General features: G+C 42.7%; 1 protein-coding gene across 2 annotated transcripts in view; it reads right to left on the bottom strand.

The window, feature by feature from the left end:
• Positions 1 to 540: 540 nt before the first annotated feature.
• The window catches only part of SUSD3 (sushi domain containing 3), a 32,059-nt gene continuing 11,279 nt past the window's right edge, over positions 541 to 21,320 (bottom strand). The window contains exons 2-5 of one of the 2 annotated variants that reach the window (XM_005149448.4): positions 16,914 to 17,102; positions 15,251 to 15,398; positions 12,189 to 12,353; positions 541 to 1,090 (exon numbers count right to left, since the gene is read on the bottom strand). In XM_005149448.4, the coding sequence (XP_005149505.2) occupies positions 871 to 1,090; positions 12,189 to 12,353; positions 15,251 to 15,398; positions 16,914 to 17,102 (722 nt within the window). In that variant the 3' untranslated portion in view covers positions 541 to 870. Of the gene's footprint in view, positions 1,091 to 11,466; positions 11,675 to 12,188; positions 12,354 to 15,250; positions 15,399 to 16,913; positions 17,103 to 21,320 lie in introns of those variants that run through there. The other variant, XM_034066329.1, reaches the window with a different exon arrangement.

Genomic DNA, 21,320 nt, shown 5'->3' with positions numbered 1-21,320 from the left:
CTATTAGACAGATGATGACAGGAGACTAAATAAGGCTTCAACTTGAACAAAAATAACAGTACACTATCTATAAGATATATGTGTATGCATACAAACAGCAGAATCAGAGTTGTATCAGTTACTTAGCTATTCAAAATGGACAAAACAAGAAAAAAACCCACCTTGTTTCCTCACACAGCAAACAGATTAATAATTGGAAAAGAAGGCAGGTTTTCCCAAGACTGGATCACCCTTCAGTGCTCTCATAGGGATGCTGCAGTGATGCCATGGACCACCTTTCCACCTGCAGGCATGCACCAGCCATCAGTGCCCATGGCAGCACCTCCTCCATCCCATAGGCTGGTGGATACAGAGCTGTGCCTTGGCTGCACACCATCACATGTGGTCTTGAAATGCAGAGCACAAGGATCCAACAAAAAGGCCTTCCTGATACCAAACAACAGGGGCTTTTACTTAAAAACAAAGTTTTATTGTAGTTCTATTATACTACTGTGTAAAAATATGAGGGATTTTTAATTCTGAAATGCTTACAAAAACCACTGGTTAAAAGAAGATTGCAATCTTACAGATGTGTAATTATTATCAGTAACTTTGTATGAGGCAAATATACAAACTGACTACCATTTCCCTCTGGATGTACAGAAGATTTCAGTTTTGCCATGGTCACAAGACAGCACACCATAGAGAATGGACTGTCAGCCTCAACATTCATTCTTTTCATTTTTATCATAACTTGAAGCATTTCTATTAAATAACCATCTTGGAATATAGAAAACTTTCAAATTCATATGAATAATTCACTCTCTATGCTGTCTTTAAGGCACATATTTCTATCCAAATTTCATTTGGGTGCAAAGGAGCAGTTGTGTATCAGACAGCAGCAGGTATCTGACAGCTCCGTTTTTTAAAACTGTCCTTATATCCATGGACTTCAATGAGAAGTATTGAGTTCACTGTCTGTACTGGAGTGTTGTGTCCTAATATAGCCTGTTTCATCAGTGTACTACTGCTCTTGGTCAACTTAGGTGGATGATTGCTGTCTTTGCCACACCCAGGAGCTATGATGTCCCGAGTCCACTCCTCCTGGAACCTGCAAGCATAAAGAAAAAGTTATTTCTGTTTCATTTGCTCTGGTGAGGATACAGAACTTCCTCATCCACTTCATTTGTACATCAGGCATTTTGCAAATCTTGTGCTGTAACATAAGGACTCACTTCTAGCATTAAAAACAGTTGGCAGCAGTGGAGTAAATGACTGTGTTTCTGTAAAAGCTGATGCAGACCTTGAGAACACTTGTGAAGTTGCTGTTATTTGGGGTTGGGACAGATGCTGTTTGTTTTCTATCAAATGAGTCCCCAGCTTCAATTTAATGTTATGCTATCTGGATTTTTACAAACATTTGAATTCTGGGACTGGTATAGAAAGAAAATCTGTGCTTGGTTACCAGAGCACTGCTGGAAACATGAGAGCCAGTTGTGCTCAGCAGGATTTGAGGTGTTATTTACAGAGCTGCCAGTGATGTCGATGCAGTACAGTCACATCAAGCCTTGTGCTAACCCTTGACTGCCCAGTCTGGCTACTGCCTGGCCCTCCCAAAAGGAACTGCAGGCTGAGACTCTGCATTTCCAGCAGCTCTGGTGGTCACTAATCCTCCCCACACCAGGGAAGGAGGTCTGCCAGCAATGGGGAGACAAGCTGCAGCCCCAGCCAGCAAACCACCCAGAGGTGGATGGTGTGGGCAGAGCAGCGGCAGCCAGAGACAGCAGAATTCCTGAAAAGATGCTCAGTAACCTACACACAAGAAAAGCAATGTGGGATCAGCTTGTGTTTGCATGCTGCTGCTGGAGGCATGCTAGATACGGTGGGCTTTAAGCACATGGCTTTGTGGACCAGAAACAGGTAAGACAAGGCCCTTTGGGGTCTGTGCCATATGACTCTGGTCTGAGCATGTGGGCTTTTGTAAAATACCAGGCTGAGATTGCCTGCCCCACACTGACACCACTGAGCACAGAAGCCTGCACACCCTGCACAGCCAGGACAGGGTGGCCTTATCCTTTTGCAAGTGTAAAGCTGGTCAGGAAACAAGTTACGTTCTGCAGTTATATGCTGCAGAAAGCCAGCTGGCAGAAATTCTCATACACGAAAAGTGCACATATATAGAAAACACGGGAATAACAGAAGATAAAACCAAATAACCAAGGTCTTACTGTTCTGGTACTGAGTGCAGATATATCTGCTGTAAAGCGGAATGAATCTTCCTCTTCACTGGAAAGCTGTATTGTGAAACTATCTGGGGCATAAGCTACAGTCAGATAGTGCAAAGGCATCTTAGAGTACCTCTGCATTTGATGCAAGAAGGCACTGTCATCAGCATAGTCTCAATATACTTATCAAGGTGGTGCTCTGATGAACAGAATTTACCCACTTGTAATTTGGGCAACGACACACTCCTCTATTTCTTAAAAAAACCCAGCCTGGTCACTTGGCACACTTTGTGTTGACCCGCACTGTTTTAACTGTGTCTTTTATTCTTGGTGCACCAAAGCCCTCAGGTATCTTTGTGCTGGACACTAGAATACCTATCTGAGAACCCCTGTGCCTTGCCATCAGGGAAAAGAAGCTACATGAGGTTATACTGCAGATCTCACTGCTGAAAGAAAAATCTTCTGAGACACTTGCTACTGTGCATTTTTTATTTTTTAATAATATATTGGAACTTAGCTCTGTCTTCTTGAGGTGGCATCAATAGTTACAAAATAAAAATCAAATCAAAAGAGCTTGTACAGGGAGAAGAACTGGCATGAAGTTTAGCATGGAATAGCTCCAGCTTTTGCAACTAGCCCTGCCAGGATTATAGTTCAAATCTAGGTGTTCTGGTTATGGTGCAATAAATATACTTTACCTGGGCAGAATTCATCCCATTCTGACTCTTTTTCCTATAAAACTCTATACTGTGAATCTCTGCAATTACCCACAATCCACCAGCAACTCAAAAACATAGACTGGCTAAAACTGTGCCTGGAGGACAATTATACTCCTGGCTAAGCAACCTCTTCCTTCCATTTTGGGAGCTATAAAACTAGGATGTGGTAGCAGTAGGCACCCTCAATTCACTGCACTATGTTGAGCCCTGTGGATGTCAGAAGGACAGTGAAGTCAGTGGAGTCCCACCTATGTGGAGGCTGAGAAATGCTATTAAGAGGGCTGAAGTGTCGACAGGGACAGATGAGCACACAGTGAGCTCTCCTCTGCCCACAAGGCTGTCAGTCAGACCTGGCCTTCAGTCTGCACTTTCATCCTCAACAGCTCTCTACTTTGTCCTGAGTAAGTGTGGCTTTTTAACAGTTTGCAGGAGTTTCCAGGGTAAGAGGATTAGAAGACCTCCCTGTGCTCTTATCTGGAAATGCAAACTCACCCAAGGATGCTAGGTGCACAGTACATTTGACCAGGACAGACTTTATTTGACAGATAAAGTTGGAGCTCCTATCCAGGGAGAAGAACCAATGGGCTTTGGAGGACTCACAAGAATATTGCTTGACTACTTGAGAGCTGTTCCTAACTGGAGGGGAAAACACAGTTAAGGGGACATCTGAGAAGTGTGAGAACTCACAGCACTGGGGCTATCACAATGCTGCCTGGTGTTGGTGCTGAGTCCAAGCACAGATTCTTACACTGGAGGACGGGAGGGGATTTTTTTGTACTGTGTGTCTGGTGGCTTTGTACAGGACCCTGGGGGGATCATGGAAGGATTATGAAAATAATAATAGAAACCTTATGAAAAGCACATGTTGCCGTGCACACCCCCTCTGTGCTCACTGTGATGACAATTCAGATTAGAATTCAGGAATCAGTCTTATTTAGCAGTTTGCTCTTCCACTTTTTGTGACGGGACCCCGAGACTAAACCGCAGCTCACTTCCCCTGCCTGACTTCTCCTTGAAACATGCATGTCAAAAGGTGCTGGACAATTTTAGTCTCTGAAAGGTGGTGGTGGGGAACACAGAGCACAGTAATAACAAACTACAGGAAGAAAATCCTCCATGAATAGAGAAGCTCAAGGTGGGACAACTCACAGGATGGGACGATCTATGTGAAAGCTTGAAAAGGAAAACTGCCCCTCTCCTATCCAAGTGCCACACAATCAACCACCACACGTGTGAGGAACTGTATTAGTTAACTACAATTGTATCAAACTGGTCATTTGCTCTTTGCAGCCATTTCACCAGATGCTTTATATAGAGAAGTATTAAATACTGAAGTGACAATGGGTCCTACATCTCCTGCAGCCTAGGGAGCAGATGCCAGTGGCTCTCTGCAATTGAAGCCTTACAGCTGATCGGGGTGGCCATATCCAATCTGCACAGACAAACAGTCCCACACATGCACTACAGCCTTGGGCACCAGGAGACCATGGTGCTGAGCTCTGCACACCTGAGCTTCCAGACCAACAGAAGCAACTTCTGACAGGGAGGCCAATTGTAAAAGCAAATAGGTGGATCTTCTGGAGGGAACGAAGTGTCAAGTTCTCTGTGAGACCACTGGCCTTCAAAACCACCCAAAGTGGTTTCCTCAGGGCCTCTACCAGCCTTGCATTAAGTCACTGTTGTAGAAGATGTTTTGCCACCTTAATTCTCCCTCTGATGATATTCTAGGTGTCCTAGTGGGTTTTTCTTGCTCTATTTACATTTTCCATCAAGCTTTGCAGCAGCTTGTCTCTCAACAAACATATTTCTTCAAGTGTTGTCCACTTTCACCATGGTAAATCAAATCTACATAGAGCCATAGAATCACAGGCTGGTTTGGGTTGGAAGCAACCTTAAAGCTTATCCAGTTCCAGTCTCCTGTCACGGGCAGGGACACATTCCATTGAAGCAGCTTGCTCCAAGCCCCTGTGTCCAACCTGGCCTCGAACACTGCCAGGGATGGGGCAGCCACAGCTTCTCTGGGCACCCTGTGCCAGCGCCTCAGCACCCTCATGGGGAAGAGCTTCTGCCTTATGTCTAGGAAGGGCATCAGATCCTTCAGCTTTTAAATCTTTTCTACTTAGGTATTCAGAGGAGAAAATCAACTGGGAAAGTGGCCTCAAGGGGGCACAGGGCAAGGTAGGAATGTAGCCAAGTGTTCCATCCCATCTTATCCATACTGCTAGACAGTACTTGGGCTTACAGCCATGCTCCTCAGCAAGCCTGGACAGACATGAACATTCTTCAGAGCAATATGAGTTTCTGACTTGCACCTTCTTTGCAACTCCTTACACAAGGTAGTGGAAAACTTCAACCACTATAGCCACTAAATCAAAGAGAAAAGGAAAACATTTCATTTTACTGTGGAGGCCAAAGCTATGAGCTAATTTCACAAACCTTCCATATGGTTTCTTGGACTGACTGCAAATGCTGAGGTGCATCTCCTAAGAGCATCTGGATTTGGAGTTTTTTTCCAAAACCCTTTCACATGGACATTTTTGTTGTTGGATTGTCCTTATTAGTTTTTTTGCCAGGTACACTTGTAAAGCATCTTGTAATCAGAAAGGGCTCTGGTACAAATATTTCAGGTACTAAAATATCTCTGTGGGAGAATACACTCTCCTGTTTCTCTGCAGGAGAGATTTTTTTTCTTCTTGATAATATGCTCCAGCTGAAAGGAGGACTTCAAACCTACCGAGACATGGGCTTTTCCATTGGGCTCACTCCTTCAGTCAGATCAGCTACATCATAGAAAATGCTTTATAACTTGGCCTAGAGCTGTGTAAAATAATTCACCTCAAACCAGTCCAAATTTTGAATGCACTACTTATTCCAAATGCTTCAACACTGGGGGTGGGAGGGTGGGGGAGAATTACTAAATTTCTTTGCTGCCTTTAGATGTATTTTCAAGCTGGACTACTTTCTTTCTGATGGTCTCTTAGCTGACAGAGGATGAAAAGGAGTTAGTCCATGGCTAAACTCAGTTCTCCTGGTGGAAAATACTGAACCATCATTTCTCCCTTGCAAAATAACAGCACTTCACTGTGTCAAGGGAGTACCTACCTCAGGACAGGTTACAGGGCTGTTATGCTGAAAAAGCTAAGTAGAGGATTCCCTATGTGTGGCTATTTTTTTACTATAATGAGGAAGCTGATGCAAAGTGAAATGAGCTCTCATTTTTTTCTTATTACTAGTGATCTGGTTTCTCCTGGGACAGTTATCTTTCCGCACATGCTGCAGATGGATAAGTATACTATGGCTCAAACAGTGGAATGCCCATTTCTTTCATGCCTTTGCATGCCAAAAAATGCTTTGCTATTTGCCCTCACAATAGTTACACTAGATTGTGTGTATTTTTATGATTTCTTCTGGAGGCATGGCTAGAACTACTCAGTGGAAAACAGTATGCTGCTAATTCAGTTTGGGATCCAGGCAAGGCTTACTCCAGGCAGGGGGTTCTGAGGTCAAACTTGCCTCAACCCACCTGCACCAACCATCCACTTGGGGAACAGCTATGGCTGATCCACAGGGTGATGTACCCCAATGCCTGCATTAAAATCACCCCCCACTTTTCAACACCAGTTTCTTTAACGTCATCTCTTACTGTCATTCTCCTCTCAGACATTACTAAATTACTCAAACATTACTCAAACTGGAACAAAGGAAGGACAGCTGTCATTTACCTTCTCTTTATGGACATTTTGCCCTGTGCCTGTCACTGCCTGCTCAGGTACCTGACCAAGTCGAAGCTCTCAGCCATGGCTGAAGAAGAGGACTGTTTGCCTTGGATGGTGGCTGCCCAAGCAATTATTCCAAAGGCGGATTACTGCAGGGCCAGGTAAGATTCTTCACCGGAAGATAACTGATCCAAAAATAACATATCCTGCTCAGGAACACGCCCATCTCTAAGAACCCTCCTAAACACAGCACAGCATTTCAAATGTCAGCTCCTGTGCAACACGGGGCATCCCTGGTGCCCATCTGACCCCAGGCAGGTGTGGTGTGCTCTGCTACTTTGAGGTCTCTCACTTTGGAAGAATGATGCCAACAGTCCTGGTTTTATTCCCATGCAGAATTGGGAAGTGGTTTAAATCTTAGAATGTTAAAGGGAGAAGAATACAATTTCCTGAGTTGAGGCTTTTCTCCTGACACATACTGCAATCAGACTGTGTGAGCTGTTCCTGATACATCCCCATGCTGACAAGCCCTGCCTCTGCCCAGCAGTCCTCCCTCAGAGTTAGTTTTTCTCTAACTCTGTGGCCCAGAGCTGCAGCTAATCTTCCTTCCATAAGTGGCAGACCCTTCAGCTAATCTGTGTCAAACCTCTGCATCATACAGCAACCTGCTATCTCTGCTCTATGCTCTCAACTTCTGAGAAGAAACACTGGGGAAAAAACATCCCTCCCAGCAGCCCCATGCCTTGTAACTTGCCTTTCCCTGCTCTATATCACTTATCTCTTCAAGTATTCTAAAAGAGCAGATATGCTGTAAATGCCTGCAGCGCATATAAGATTTTCTGCCAAAAATTGATAATTTTATCCTCATTGTGATTCCTTACATCCAAATGAAAGAGGTGCCTTGAACAGTGACTGCACTCTGTAGTTAACGATTCCAGGTATGTGTAGACATATTTCTCAGCATTTTTAAGCAATTTGTTCAAGCAGCCAAGAAGACAGAATGAGGCTCATTATAATTACAGTAGCTGCCACTAAGATTCAACATTTCCCTGCAAAACTATATATTCATCACACTTGTTCCATGTTTCAAACATGAGGGGAAAAAATCTTTTTGTGACAAATGGGTCCAGAGCTTCTTACTGTCCAACAGCTCAGCTTCTACATTATTTATAACTTGTAGACATCAGCATTCTGCATCCACATTATGCCACCTTGTTTCAGCCACACAATTATCTCAATGGCATACTAAGGCACTGCTTTAACAGATGACAGGTTTTTAATCCTAAATGACTCTGTAAACCATAACAAATATCTTACCTTCTGAAAAAGTTAGCTTTTCCTTTTATTTTCTATTGGCTTACCTATCTTTGTATCTTTGATCCTTGAAGTGGTGAATCTAAATGTTAATCTCTAGTTAATCTCTAAATATATTCCAATTAAGTCTGAAAAGCAGCATGACCTACATCCTCTTCTATTAAAAAACTGGCTAAGATATACTTAAAATGGTCTTCTTCAAGGGTGGAGGAATTCAAATTCTTCCAGATACTTTGTATGTTACATGAAGAAGCAGCAAAACAGTTTTCTTTAAGAAAAGGAAATACTATTGTAAAAACGACTGAAATTGCCAAACTTTCACCCACTTCCTTCTCAGATAAAGGCACCACTCATCTCTCAGCCTTCCCCTCCTAAGTGGGTTGCACAGCCACTTCCCATGGCTCTATCACAGAGAATAACATGTACTGCAGCCCTGATACAGCAGGGAGAAAACAATCAGCTCCCATGCTTCTTAGGACAGTTCCTCATTAGAAAAACAAAGTAGGCTTTCTGATTTGGTCAGAGGTCTAGCAATGCACTGCACAAAGTCCTCCAAATGTCTGAAACATTAATACAAGAACAGAACAGATCAGAACAGAATAGGATAGGACAGATTTCAGTTGGAAGGGGCCTACAACAATCATCTAGCCCAACTGCCTGATCAATTCAGGGATGCCCAAAAGTTACAGCATATTATTAAGGGCATTGAGCCAATGACTCTTCACCACTGACAGGCTTGGGGCATCAACCAGCTCTCTAGAAAGCCTGTGCCAGTGTCTGAACACCCTCTCTGTAACAAAATGCTTCCTAATGTCAAGCCTGAACATTCCTTGAGGAACCTTGGTTAAATTATCTGCTGGATTGTTTGCGACCATGGACACACACTTTGGTTCACATGCACACAGCGATATATAGAATCTTTTGTTTGGATTCCCTCAGGTTTGCTGCTTTTCCCCAACTGCATCACATGCCTTTATTTCCTTGGACAATCAATACTATAACAGCTCCACCACTATAGCAACACTCCCACAGTTAGAGATTTCTTCCAAGTACAGGCTGCCAACACATCCACTTCACCTTAAACAGGGAAAGGTACCACAGAAGTAACCCAGGTAGTGGACATGTCCTTTCCACACTCGTCTTCCCAGCATAAGCCATGGATTTGCCTACACTGTCCTGCTGCTTCTAGTAAGGTGGATGAGCACATGAAGAAACAGCCTAATTTGCTACTCACAAACAATAAGCCTTGCAAGTGAAACACAAAGCTGACAGATCATTTGTTGTCTTCAAGAATTGGCATGAAATAGGTTAGCAGCATTCCCACATCATCCTGAGCATATATCCACTTAACAGAATTAAGCAGTAGAAATTCAACATCTTTTACTACCCTTGATTAAATAGATCTCATTTGAGTGAAGAAAAGGAAGAAGGTACAAACTGATTCCTAGAGCAATTTCAAGACAGTTATATTCAGTCTGCCACAGTTTCAGTGCCATTCCCAATTCTGATTAGAAGCAGCACTTGTTCTCCACGTGCAAAATGGCTCTGGGATGCAGAAACTAATAACACACCTGCTCTCCCAGTGGAATTTTGCTCTGGGTAGTGATTAGCCAGGATCGCACCCCCTCTGCATGGTGGAAATAAAGTAGACCTTGATTAATAGCAGCCTTCATCCATCAGGAGGTGGGTAGGGGCACCAGTATTTAACACATCAGGTGTATTGTTCCTGCCGCGGCCAGGTGGAGGGGAGAAAACACCGATACGATGTAGGTTCACAAAATGCTCCGTTTATTGATTACAAGGCTGCTCTTAATATACTGTCTTACACGCAATCACACATTACTTGATTGGCTGCTTCACTTTGCCCGCGAGAGGTACACGCTCCACTTTGCCTCTCCTGATTGGTTTCACACCTTCGCTTCAGCTTAGTGTTACATCATGCTTCTGGCATCTTGTTATTGCGCTCCTGTTTTGCTGACCTTGACGCTTCCTCTTCCAGCCTGGGGTCAGAGGTTCACTTTCTCACAGCTTGCTGCAAGCCTGTTAAAGCGCCCATGCTCGACCCCCAACAATTGTTCCCCACTGAAGTTTATACATTCTAAAGAAATAATAAACTTGTTGATTGTGGGCCTGACTGAAGCTATTTATTCAGAGGAATTGCATATTCCCTGCTACTTGCAGTTAAGGAAAGGTGCGCAGAAGTTTGTAAACATAACATAGCAGCTTCAACTCCTGGAACAGTGCAGATAAGAACCGCTTGTCCGGTATCTTATTGCAGACCAGAGCCTGAGGTTCCAGCAGAGCACTAACCTCTGTTTATAGCCCTTAAGAGCCCTTTTATCTATGTTGTTTTAAAAGCAGATTACACTTACACAAAACATTTTAACATTGTAGCAGATTGAAATTACCCTAAATTAAAAACTGCATCCTGAGTCTTCTAAAAGCTGTTTAGGTTGTAAACTGTGCTTAATGTGCTGGACACACTTTCTGCAATCACCCAAAGCTAGGAATTGATTAAGCAGCCATCAGACTTGTGTGTAAGTGCTCAATTAGAATATAATTTTCAGCTGCACTGTGACATGGAAGTAGATTTAAAATCTGCATAGAATTGTTTTATGCAGGCAACTGCTAGAAATCACAAATACTGCTGTATTTACACAAATGCTGTGTAAGTGAGCAGTGAATTAAAAGCAAACAAGGTTGCAGACAAGGATATTTTCATACATGATGGCGAAGTAGAACCCAATGTATATAGGAGACACAGTGACTGTATTTATATGAATGATGATAGCAAACCAGCAGTTAGAATTTCACATTTATGCAGAGAAGGACTTAGGGGTGTTGATCAATGAGAAACTTAACATGAGCCAGCTTCAGTGTGAGCTTGCAGCCCAGAAACCACCTGTGTCCTGGGCTGCATCAAAAGGAGCGTGACCAGCAGGTCGAAGGAGGTGATTCTGCCTCTCTGCTCTGCTCTGGTGAGACCACACTTTGAAGTACTGTGTGCAGTTCTGGTGTCCTCAACATAAAAAGGACATGGAACTGTTGGAACAAGGCCAGAGGAGGCCACGAGGATGATCAGGGGCTGGAGCACCTCCCGTATGAAAACAGACTGAGAACAGTGGGGCTGGAGAAGAGAAGCTGCATGAAGATCTCAGAGCAGCTTCCAGTCTCTGAAGGGGGCTACAAAGATGCTGGGGAGGGGCTCGTCATCAGGGACTGTGTGATAGGACAAGGGGTAACAGGTTTAAACTTAAGCAGGGGGTGTTCAGCTAGATATAAAGAAGTTCTTTACTGTGAGGGTGGTGAGACACTGGGACAGGTTGCCCAAAGAAGCGGTAAATGCTCCATTCCTGGCAGTGTTCAAGACCAGGGTGGACAGAGCCTTGGGCAACATGGTCTACGGTGAGACATCCCTGCCCATGGCAGGGGGGGTGGAACAGGATGATCTTAAGGTCTTTTCCAACCTAAACCATTCTACGATTTATTAATTTTTCTTGATTTTTTGTTGGCAACAACACAGACAGAATAACACATTGGGATACCTTGAGAGGTGATTTTGGACTGATCCAAAAATGCCTGCATCAGCCACCATCAATGCACACTTCATCTCAGCATGGACATTTCCCTGGAATCCCCCACGGGCTGTTTTGGGCTCCCCCACTGGGGACACTCATGCTGCCTCACAGGTGAGGATCCTGCTGTGCTTGTCCTGCACACCCTGGTAACAAAATGGCATTGCTCAAAGGGAGCTCTCGTGGTCACCAAGGGATAAAGAGTAATACCCAGTGCTCACCTTGAGCCTAACACAGCCCAGTGTCCCGGGCTGCCTTCTCCCCTAAGGCTCTTATGAGAACTGTCACTTTGATACCACTAACCCACACAGAGTGCTGACTTTCCTGATGGAATTTAGCATCAGTTTAACAAAGCCAATTAAAACCCTCTCTCCATTTAATCTGGTACAACCTTCCCTGCAGAGCAGGCTTCACCAAGTACTACTGGGGATAGATGGAAGAAGCTTTAAGAAGGGAGGTCAGGCTCAGCTTCTCTGTTGTCTCTCCTTTCAGCAGCATTAATACCCCACAAGACAGGTAAATTAAAGAACAAGACATGACAATTCCCTGGCATCAGTTGCTCTCTCAGGGCATCCCCTTTAAAGTACATTTTCAAGGTATCTTCTTTCTAAAATATGTTCAACAAACTAATTCAAACCCACTGTATTTTAATAGCCTTACCTGTAGAAGCCTTGATTATCATATGCCATTTTAGCCACATCATCGAATACAGATTTATTCCTGAGTTTCTTATTGTTGTTATTGTTTCTTCCCTTAAACCCATAGTAAGCAGCTTGCATGTGCTCTAGTTCTTCGGCTCTGAGCTGGTACCACAGCTGCATATCTCTGTGAATAAAGCAAGGGATACAATACATTACTGTGATAAATGGCTGTATCTCTGAGCTTTTATCTGACCACAGCCCTGACTCCCTAGAGTTTAAATCTAAATCCATGTTTACAGAAGACTGCACTAAAACACATAGCTGAACTTCAACTGCAAGGCAAATTTCCAGTGACTTACATAGCTGCTTAAATACCTTAAGGTGGTGGTGGTGATGTGTTCTTAAATAGCATCAATTTTATTCTGTACAATAGTGGTATTTTAAGTATTATCAACCACTCCTCAAAAAAACCACTATACAAATAAACCAAAAAAAGCACCTGTGGACAGTTCAAGGACAAAACACCAATAATGATGTCAATTTAAATCAGTGGATTTTGAGACTACTGCTAATAGCAAAAGTCACCTGAGATGTGTTGTGTCAGTTTTCTCAGGGACCTTCATAAGTGACATATGTCAGGGCAGATACTGTGTATGTGAAAGACCTCAGCCCATCCCCACTTTATGGAATAAATGATTTCAGAATTAAAAACAAGAAGCCTTTTCTGGCAAGTTTTGCAGCTCTGCTGTTGCTGAGATTCAAATAACCAGGCAGGTTGAAAAAATGAATTGACTTAAAAAAGGTAATGTTGCCTTTGTGAAGAGCAGGGCTTATTTTATTTCCTTTTGGAAGCACTCAAGGTGCTTTTCATGCTGCTTTCTATAACTTGGGGTAAGGGGAGAATCACTATTTCTTTTCTTGTTTGTAAAAGAAGTCTAAGATTCCCACAATCACAGACACTCGCACGAGCTGATGGGACAAGATTAAATTGTGAGAGCTGGCAATGCTGACTTCAGTGTCATTTCTGCCCTCTCAGAATGCAATCCTGCTCCTACCAAAGAAAATAGTGGCTATGCTCATGCAGTGGGACAAGGTCTGTGAGAAGGCTAAATTATGTGAGGATTTTCAGTAGCCTTTGTCCTTCTTCTCACCAAATGCAAGGATAAAACATAAGATAGCACTTTAAAGATCATCAAACAGGTACCTTGAAATACAGGTCTGTAGGCAGAGGTGATCTCTTCTAGTTAGGCCAACAAAAAAGTAGACAAAGACAAAAAGCCAAAGAAAAGTAGACAGGCAGACTTCAAAGGTAAAAGCAAAGTGAGGACATCCTCCCTACTCCATGGGTACAGACTACCTTTTCTTTCAGAGATGGTCTAAGAGACACTTATTTAACTAATGCCCTACCAAATATTCTCATTTTGCATTAAGTTACCAAGCCTGCAGCTTCTCTTCAGATTAATGTTTTGTGCATCCAAAAGTAAATCCACATTTTCCACCTACATCAACAAAAGAGATGCTACCACCACATCTGGTACGTTGCAGACTGAGCATATTACACACAGGGTTGTGTTACTCTTTTTCACATGACATGGGCAGTTTCTACATCATCTCAGGTGTTCTCTACATCAAGACCAAGCCACACATTGTCTACAGTGCTCAGAGCATCACTCCACGAACAGGGCTTGTGGATGGGCCGTGTTGGAGCAGTTCCTTCATGGGACAGTGAAGGGAGGACAGATGGCAGAAGGGAATGGAGAAGCTCCCAGCAAAGGGAATCGCATTAAGCCTGATGATAGAACCATGTCAAAATGCCTCATGTGAAGGGATTTTTTTTCCATAAGAGAAAAATACCAAGTTATGCAAGTCATGTGAATGGCTAACTGAGAAAACTTCATTTAAAATAAATGAAAAGCAAGGACTTTGATATGAACAGTCTTACCAAAAAGTGGCAATTCCAAAAAAATGCCAATCAACCCTTCCATTTCAAAAGTTATTTCATGCTACCTCATATCATGAATGACACCAAAGACTTTCTTTTTTTTTTTTTTCTTCTCGCAATATCCTTTTGATGGAAAATCTGTATCTACAGTCAAAATTCAATATGACAGAATTTCCCCCCTAAGCTGGTTTCCTCACAACTCTAGATAAAACACAGCTCAGAGTAGAGACCTTCACTGTGTCCTCCCTGATCTCCCTCTACTCCACTGCTACTCTGCCTTACTCCAAACACTTCTTGGAAGGAAGAAGAGGTAGGGGTTGGAGCTACACGATCTGAAGGTCTTTTCCAGCCCTAACCCTAACCTAATCTATGAAAATCAGAGTTCAGCTTACTGTGTGCACCACAGGACAGGTGCAGCCACCTCCATGAGCTACACGCAGACATGGGGACAACGAGTAGGAAAAGTGAGAGGAAAATCAAAAAGAGGCACTCATGGAAAGGATTCTGTAGCAGGTCACTTTGGAGGGATGCTCACAGTTGGCTCGGCTTTAGCATATAGTCAGATGTGGTCATGCAGACACACTTCACACTGAGTTTTTATAATGGCTGAACTGTAAAATTTACTTCTTCCTGTGCCTGTTTCTAATCCTGCACTTCAAGCCAGAAGACAAAACCCTATCTTTTTCCAGCACAACGTTGTGATAGTTTTGCAGGCAGTGAGGACTTTGATGGCTTCTACATGGGTAGATGAATTTTCCCAGCAGTGTTCAAGAAAAGCAAAAGAAAAAGAGAAAGAGAGAACAAGGGAAAACACAGCCAATGTTAAATAATTCAAGGAGAGAAAGACTGGGCCAGCAAATAAGACTTGTATGTTCAGCTTTTGCATAATCCTGGATAAATCCAGATCTGCCCAGGCCCACTGAGGCTATGTGATATTAACGGACATTAGGTGCCTAAATACACTTGAATTCCAAGTCTTTCTATGCCTTATGCTTGACCTACAAATTAAGGATTTAAAATAATTAACATCATTGCAGTGTTACAAGCATCAAGTCCTTTGAAGCTCTCTGCTATCACAGCAGTGGGATCCATCTGATGTACAGTCTTACACTGGGTTTAAAAATCTTTTCTTGACATACCTTTGAGTCTTCCTCCTTTCACTTTTCTTCACATACTTGATAAGACAACAAGTTAAAAAAGCCATGGACATCAGCAGAATGATGGCACAGCTCACGATGGAGGCAATCACTGCAACCTTAAATCCAAAACTCTCATATTTTGATACGGCTGCAGCAAAGCAAACACAGAAGCATGTTTCTAAAGTCAAGCCATGAATTCATCATTCACATTTTCATTAAACCATCCTGAAACCTACCTGCTTCCCACTTCTGCTAATAGTAGCTCAGTGAGGACTTTCACTTTAGACTGTGCCAAGATACCAGACTACCTTGGCTTCAGCATACAGCTATGCAAGCCTCCAGCTAGGGTATTTAAAAATCTCTATTTTATAAGCTACTAATGAATTGTTCACAAGTATTTAATTACAGTAATTAATTAAACATAATGCCTTGAGTGCTGCAGTAGCTAAAAAGCACAACTTTGTCAGCATCTCAAATGCAGTTGAGCTAGCAGACTTATAAGCAATTGTTAACAAGGACTGGAGCTGCAAAACCAGATACCGAGAAGGGGAAATGGGTTTAAAGAACTGCCCTTTAGAGCAGGGACAGTTCCATGTAGTTGCATTCTATCTTGCAGGCAGTGAACAACAGCTCTTCTTCTGTTTCGGGAAGGATGCAGGATGGGAGAAGGGACAACATCTGCAGGGCTGAGTGTTCACAGTGATCTGATGCTGGAAGTGAGTTATCCAGACAAAAGGAGGAGTGGGAATGTGGTGTGGCATAGCTAAAGCAGACCTCTGCCAACTCATTTGGAGCACTGAGCAGGTCTTGCTTCGTAACTCCTGTAGTTCTTCCAACACCACAATGATCAGCACCAGAAATGGTTCAGCTGAGCTCCACACAAAGCATTATTTTGCTGCAGCCTCTGGAGGGAAGGATTTCTCTCATTTTTCTTTAGTGGAATCTCTCAAATAAGATATAAGAATAGCTGAGTTTGAGAGGAAGCGCAAAGTGTCTATAGGAGCCATCCATCTACTTGTGGCTTAAAATAACCAAGGTCTGAGACAGACTGAGATTCTCAAAGCTTAGAGATACCATGTTTTGCTTGGGCCTAGTCAAATTACTAACTAATTAGTAATAACTAAACTATTGTATTAAATAAGAAAGAATGCAGCATGAAAAGTAGTTAATCTTGATGCCATTCAAACATGGTTTATCAGTGTGGTAACTTTCCCAGGCAGCTGTCCACAGGCAACAACCTGGAACTGTTCAAAAAGTATCACTGTGTCTCTTTTGCAGCAAAAATATCTTCAGGAAAGGAAGCTGGGAGATGAGAGGGTTTGCAAACATGTTTGCACATTAGCTACTCATAGCTACACATTTTCTAAAGAATGGTACAGCTTGTAGCTACAGAGCCACAGTTACTCTGGGTGCAGCACTGCGGGACCTGGTGGCATGAGATCAGGCACAAATCCAGCTGAGTCTTTTCTGCATCCTGATAATGAATTATGTCAGCATACATATGGAGCACAATTACAGTAAGTGAGGACAACTTTGAAGGAAAATGAATTTATCATTTTCTTTTCTCAGATGTCTAAAATTTATCCTAATGCAGAAGATAGGCAGGGCAAAACAAACACAATGCAGCCTAAAAGGGTTGGCAATGGTTTGGAAAGAACCTTACGCTGGCAGGAGGGCACTCCAGCTGTCCACTGGGTACCATTCCCTTTCCAAATACAGGTGATGAAGCCAGGTCCCTCCAGCTGGTACTCAGCAGAGCACTGGAACGTTATTACGGTCCCCACAGCCGTGCCGTTGCCATGAAGGATGTTTAGCGTGCCGAGCTGGGGAGGGAAGATGTGGCTGCACTGCCCTGCAGAACAAAACCAAAGTGAGACAATGCAGTGCCAGAGCCACTTCAGTTTTATTGCTATCAGACTGTAAATCTGTCTGAGTTAATGGTCAAAACAAATAACAGATCTTGATGAGGGTGATGCTGAGGGTTCTGCCAAGCACCAAAAGAAGGCCAAACCCCCTTTAGTGACATTCAGCAGTTCCCCTACTCTGACCCCCGGCACAAAGCAGCGTTTTATTTGTATTGCAACATCATCTGCTTAGGCTGGTACACATTAAACTATTAAAAAGTCATTCTGGGAGTGGCATGGTCTCCTACAGATTCCTGTCTTGTTGGACAGTGTGTGTTCAATTAAGTACTCAGGCTGGCATCTTCCATACTGGAAGTATTCATAATACATCTTCCCTCATGCCAACTTTGCAAGCTCTGATGAACTGATCACATATTTCAGGATGCAGTCTATTTGTAGCACCTTTTCCTGATCCTATAGGAACTTCCTGTCTTTCAAGAGACTACACCTCTGTTAGTCTTGGCTGAAATGAGCCAGTGGATTCAAAAGCCACACAGAGGGGACAGAAACATAGACATACAGCAGAACTACATTCAACTTACCTCCATTTTCAATGACAAACTCTGCTTTATAGTGTATCAGGCATTTTTAGTACATTTTTGTTCATTCAGCTTTTCTCTTTTTTTGTTTCTTTGTTGTTCTACTGCTGCCCTTTGATTCATGGAGCTCTTCTCCTTCTGGCCACCTAATGCCAGCCACTAACTTTATACGTTGAGTCTGACTGTCACAACATTCCTTCTTTCACACTCATTTTAAACACAGATTTGAAGACATCATCCAATATCCAGATATACTTCAAAACCAACAATAATACAGAGTCTGGTTTTGCACACGTGCAGTGACATGATCTGGAAACTGTTCCACAGAATATTTTTTTCTACATTTACTGAATAACAGCACTGCTTCTGCATCAGAGCCCAGGTTCCCTACCTTGCACTGGACTTCCAGATGACTTCAGTAGACTGAGAGGCAGCTGTGTTGCAGTTGCATGAAAAGAACTGCAAACACGACGATGACACACAAAAGCTTAAAGGGAAAAAAGAGGATTCCCACACTTATAAGCAAGAAGAAATGTAAATTTTGAAGAGCCTTCTTGAGAATATCTTGACAGAATCACATGTTGGTAGCAAATGTATTTTGTTTTTAATACGAAATCTCCCCCTGGTCATTCATTAATATTAAGCTGTTGCAAACAAACCACAGCAGACTTGCTGACTGCTCATCTCTTAAAACCCCAACCCACTGGAAAACAAACACAAAGAAATCTCAGCAAAGTAACAAGCAAAACCCCCAGTGACAATATCTGGTCTAATCTACTAAATAAATATGTACTGAGGTCTAGCTTTTAAAAACATGCCTGGTTTAATTCCAGGTAGATTATTTCCGTTTGTTTTGCCGTTTCTTTCAGTCTCTTCTTATGGCAGCAATTTGCCTCAATGACAGCAAATACTTTCTAGAGGGTCATTTCCCTTCATTTATTGCCCTTCCCTCCAACATCCTGATACTGGCACACATGGGATGTGTGCATGGGACAATCTCCTCACTCCAGATGAGCATTACAAGTTTGAACTTTTTTTTTTACTTTAACGACTCAGAGACTTCCCATGAAAAAACATTGTTCTAAGATGCAAGGTATCTACCTTTTTGCATTTTACACTGTCAAGGCCATTTTTAGATATCGGATCACATACCTAGAGTTCACCTTGGTGACACTTGTAGCTGCACCAGATGCAGAAGATAAGTCAGGGCTAAATGTAATTCAAAGCCTATCTGCTTAGCCACCATAGTAGCTCTCATTAGACGCTTGCAGTAGACTTGCCAGTTTACCTGGACTCATTATTCAGCCTCTGCTCTCCAAAGAAATGATCATTTCTAACTGGATCCTTTATTTCAAGACATATTTCATCTAATGTAGCATTGACCATCCTGAGTAATAGGTGCAGCTGTAGTTGGTTCAGGTCCTCTTGACCCTTTCCTGCCCTGTCCTTGTCCATGACAGTGTATGCTGAATGATTAAAACCTCTGAATGTCAGTGTTCTTGTCAGCATTATTTCTCAGCTGTGGATTTTAACACATTTTTCTTCACTTCAGCATTACAAAGATTTCCAATAGTCAATGTCCCATGAAACCATGGTTACTTCCTTGCTTTGACCAAGGCTGTAATAGCACTATGTCAAACCCAGAGGATCATTCCCATAGGAATGTAATTGGAACAGGACCCCCAGAGGATCTTATTAATGACAGCTAATGAGAGCTCAACTTTTGAAAGCCTCTATACCTAGCTCTATACAGATGATGAGCTGAAAGTTCAGCAACTGCATATTACATACCTGCATTTGGCCAGAATAGAAATATCATTTCTTCTTCCTCTTCACATTAAGTCAAAATATTAACCTTGTCACTATTTTTTGCACTTTACAAATACTTTTATTGCAATGCATAAATGGATGTTTGCTGATTTGACTTCATGAATTTCAGCCAAGTTCAGATTTAATATCCCTGGATAAAATTTGCCCTTATTTTCATCAGTGATAGTCTTCTAATAGCTCATTTGTAAAATGTCTCCTGTAAGTCTAGCATCCTTTGCCGTTAATTGTCTATAGTGTTTTTGTGGTTACTTGCTGCATTCACTTTTCTGCTAGGTTAATTTTACCCTTCCATCTCCAGAAAATCATTGTTTAGGTAAGCTTCTGCCTTCATATTGGAGCAGATATTCCAGACAGATGTTGCTCAGTAATGCTTACCCCGACCAAGGGCTTTCTCAGTCTCATGCTCTGCCAGGGAGGAGGGGAAGCCAGGAGGAAACAGAGACAGGACACCTGACCCAAACTAGCCAAAGGGATATTCCATACCACAGCACATTATGTGCAGTATAGAAACTGGGGGTAGTTACCCAGAAGGCCCAGATTGCTGCTTGGATTGGGCTGGGTAGTGGTCAGTGGATGGTGAGCTCTTCCCTTGTTATTTCCCTTATCATTATTCTTATTGGTGGTAGCAGCAGTGGTTTGTGTTATACTGTAGTTATCGGACTGCTCTTATCCCAACCTGTGGGAGTTACAGTCTTTCGATTCTCTTCCCCATCCCTCCGGAGAGGGGGGGGAGAGGGGGGGTTGGGGAGAGGGAAAGGGGAAGTGAGTGAGCGGTTGCATGGTTCTGAGTTACCAGCTGGGCTTAAACCAAGAATTTCATTTTTGTTTTTTAAAAATACACTATGTTTCTATTTTTGGTGTCAGCTGAAGCTGGTGGTGGAGGTTGCATTACCTCATGAAGTAAAACACAAATAGTGCATTTCTGCTGACTGTATTTACACCTTGATTTATATTTCTTTTCTAAACATCTAGAAAACATCATGTTCAGGTCTTGGTTTGCAGGAACTGTTAGCACCCAGAAATGTAAAGCTGAATAAACCCCCTAATTATTGCTCACAGAGCTTTTGCAATAGCTACATCTCAAACCCCACCAATTCATGCCTGACAGCCAGCACCTAAAGGTAGGAGGACCACTTGAGGACTTAACAGCCTACCAGCCATTTCTCTGTAGTTTATAATAACCACAAAAACTGTGGTTGTTATTCAGTTTTGATTAGCTTCATGGTACTGTTTCTAGACTTGATAGGTGTGTCCAGCACCCGGTTCCCATTACTCCTTACTGTTGCTCTCCACTCCCAGGCTCATGTTCTGCTTACGCTTCCAGATAGTGGCTATTACTCCCATATACCAGAAGAAAACTCCCTTGCTGATACATCCCTATGAACCAAAGGCTGGAAATATGGTTTGTTTTTTTTTTTTTTTAATTTATTTTGAAGGCCAACAGAAGCTTTGAGGACTCTCACTTTTTTAGTTTACCACTGAAAAGGATTAACAAACCACCCTGTCCCCTCTGCGCAGCATGTCAATGTAAAGCATCCACTCTAGTGAACTGAGGTGGCCCTCAGCCATCAGCTGCCCAAGTCACTTCAAGTTCCTGCAGCTACCTCTGCAGCTTCTCATAAAGCAAGAGGTGATTTATACAAATGCATTTCTTAGCTTGGCTTCACACTGAGATGCTATCCAGCATTCAAAAAGTATCTGAATCTGCTGTTACTGTCTGCCAGCTGAGAAGAAGGGGATTTGCTATAGCAAATGAACAGACTGTTTCGTATGAAAAATAACTGTCCTCAAGGTAGA

Source organism: Melopsittacus undulatus, chromosome 9 (genome assembly GCF_012275295.1).
Source record: "Melopsittacus undulatus isolate bMelUnd1 chromosome 9, bMelUnd1.mat.Z, whole genome shotgun sequence".
Classification (NCBI taxonomy): Eukaryota; Metazoa; Chordata; class Aves; order Psittaciformes; family Psittaculidae; genus Melopsittacus; species Melopsittacus undulatus.
This window is presented reverse-complemented; position numbering and strand designations above follow the sequence as displayed.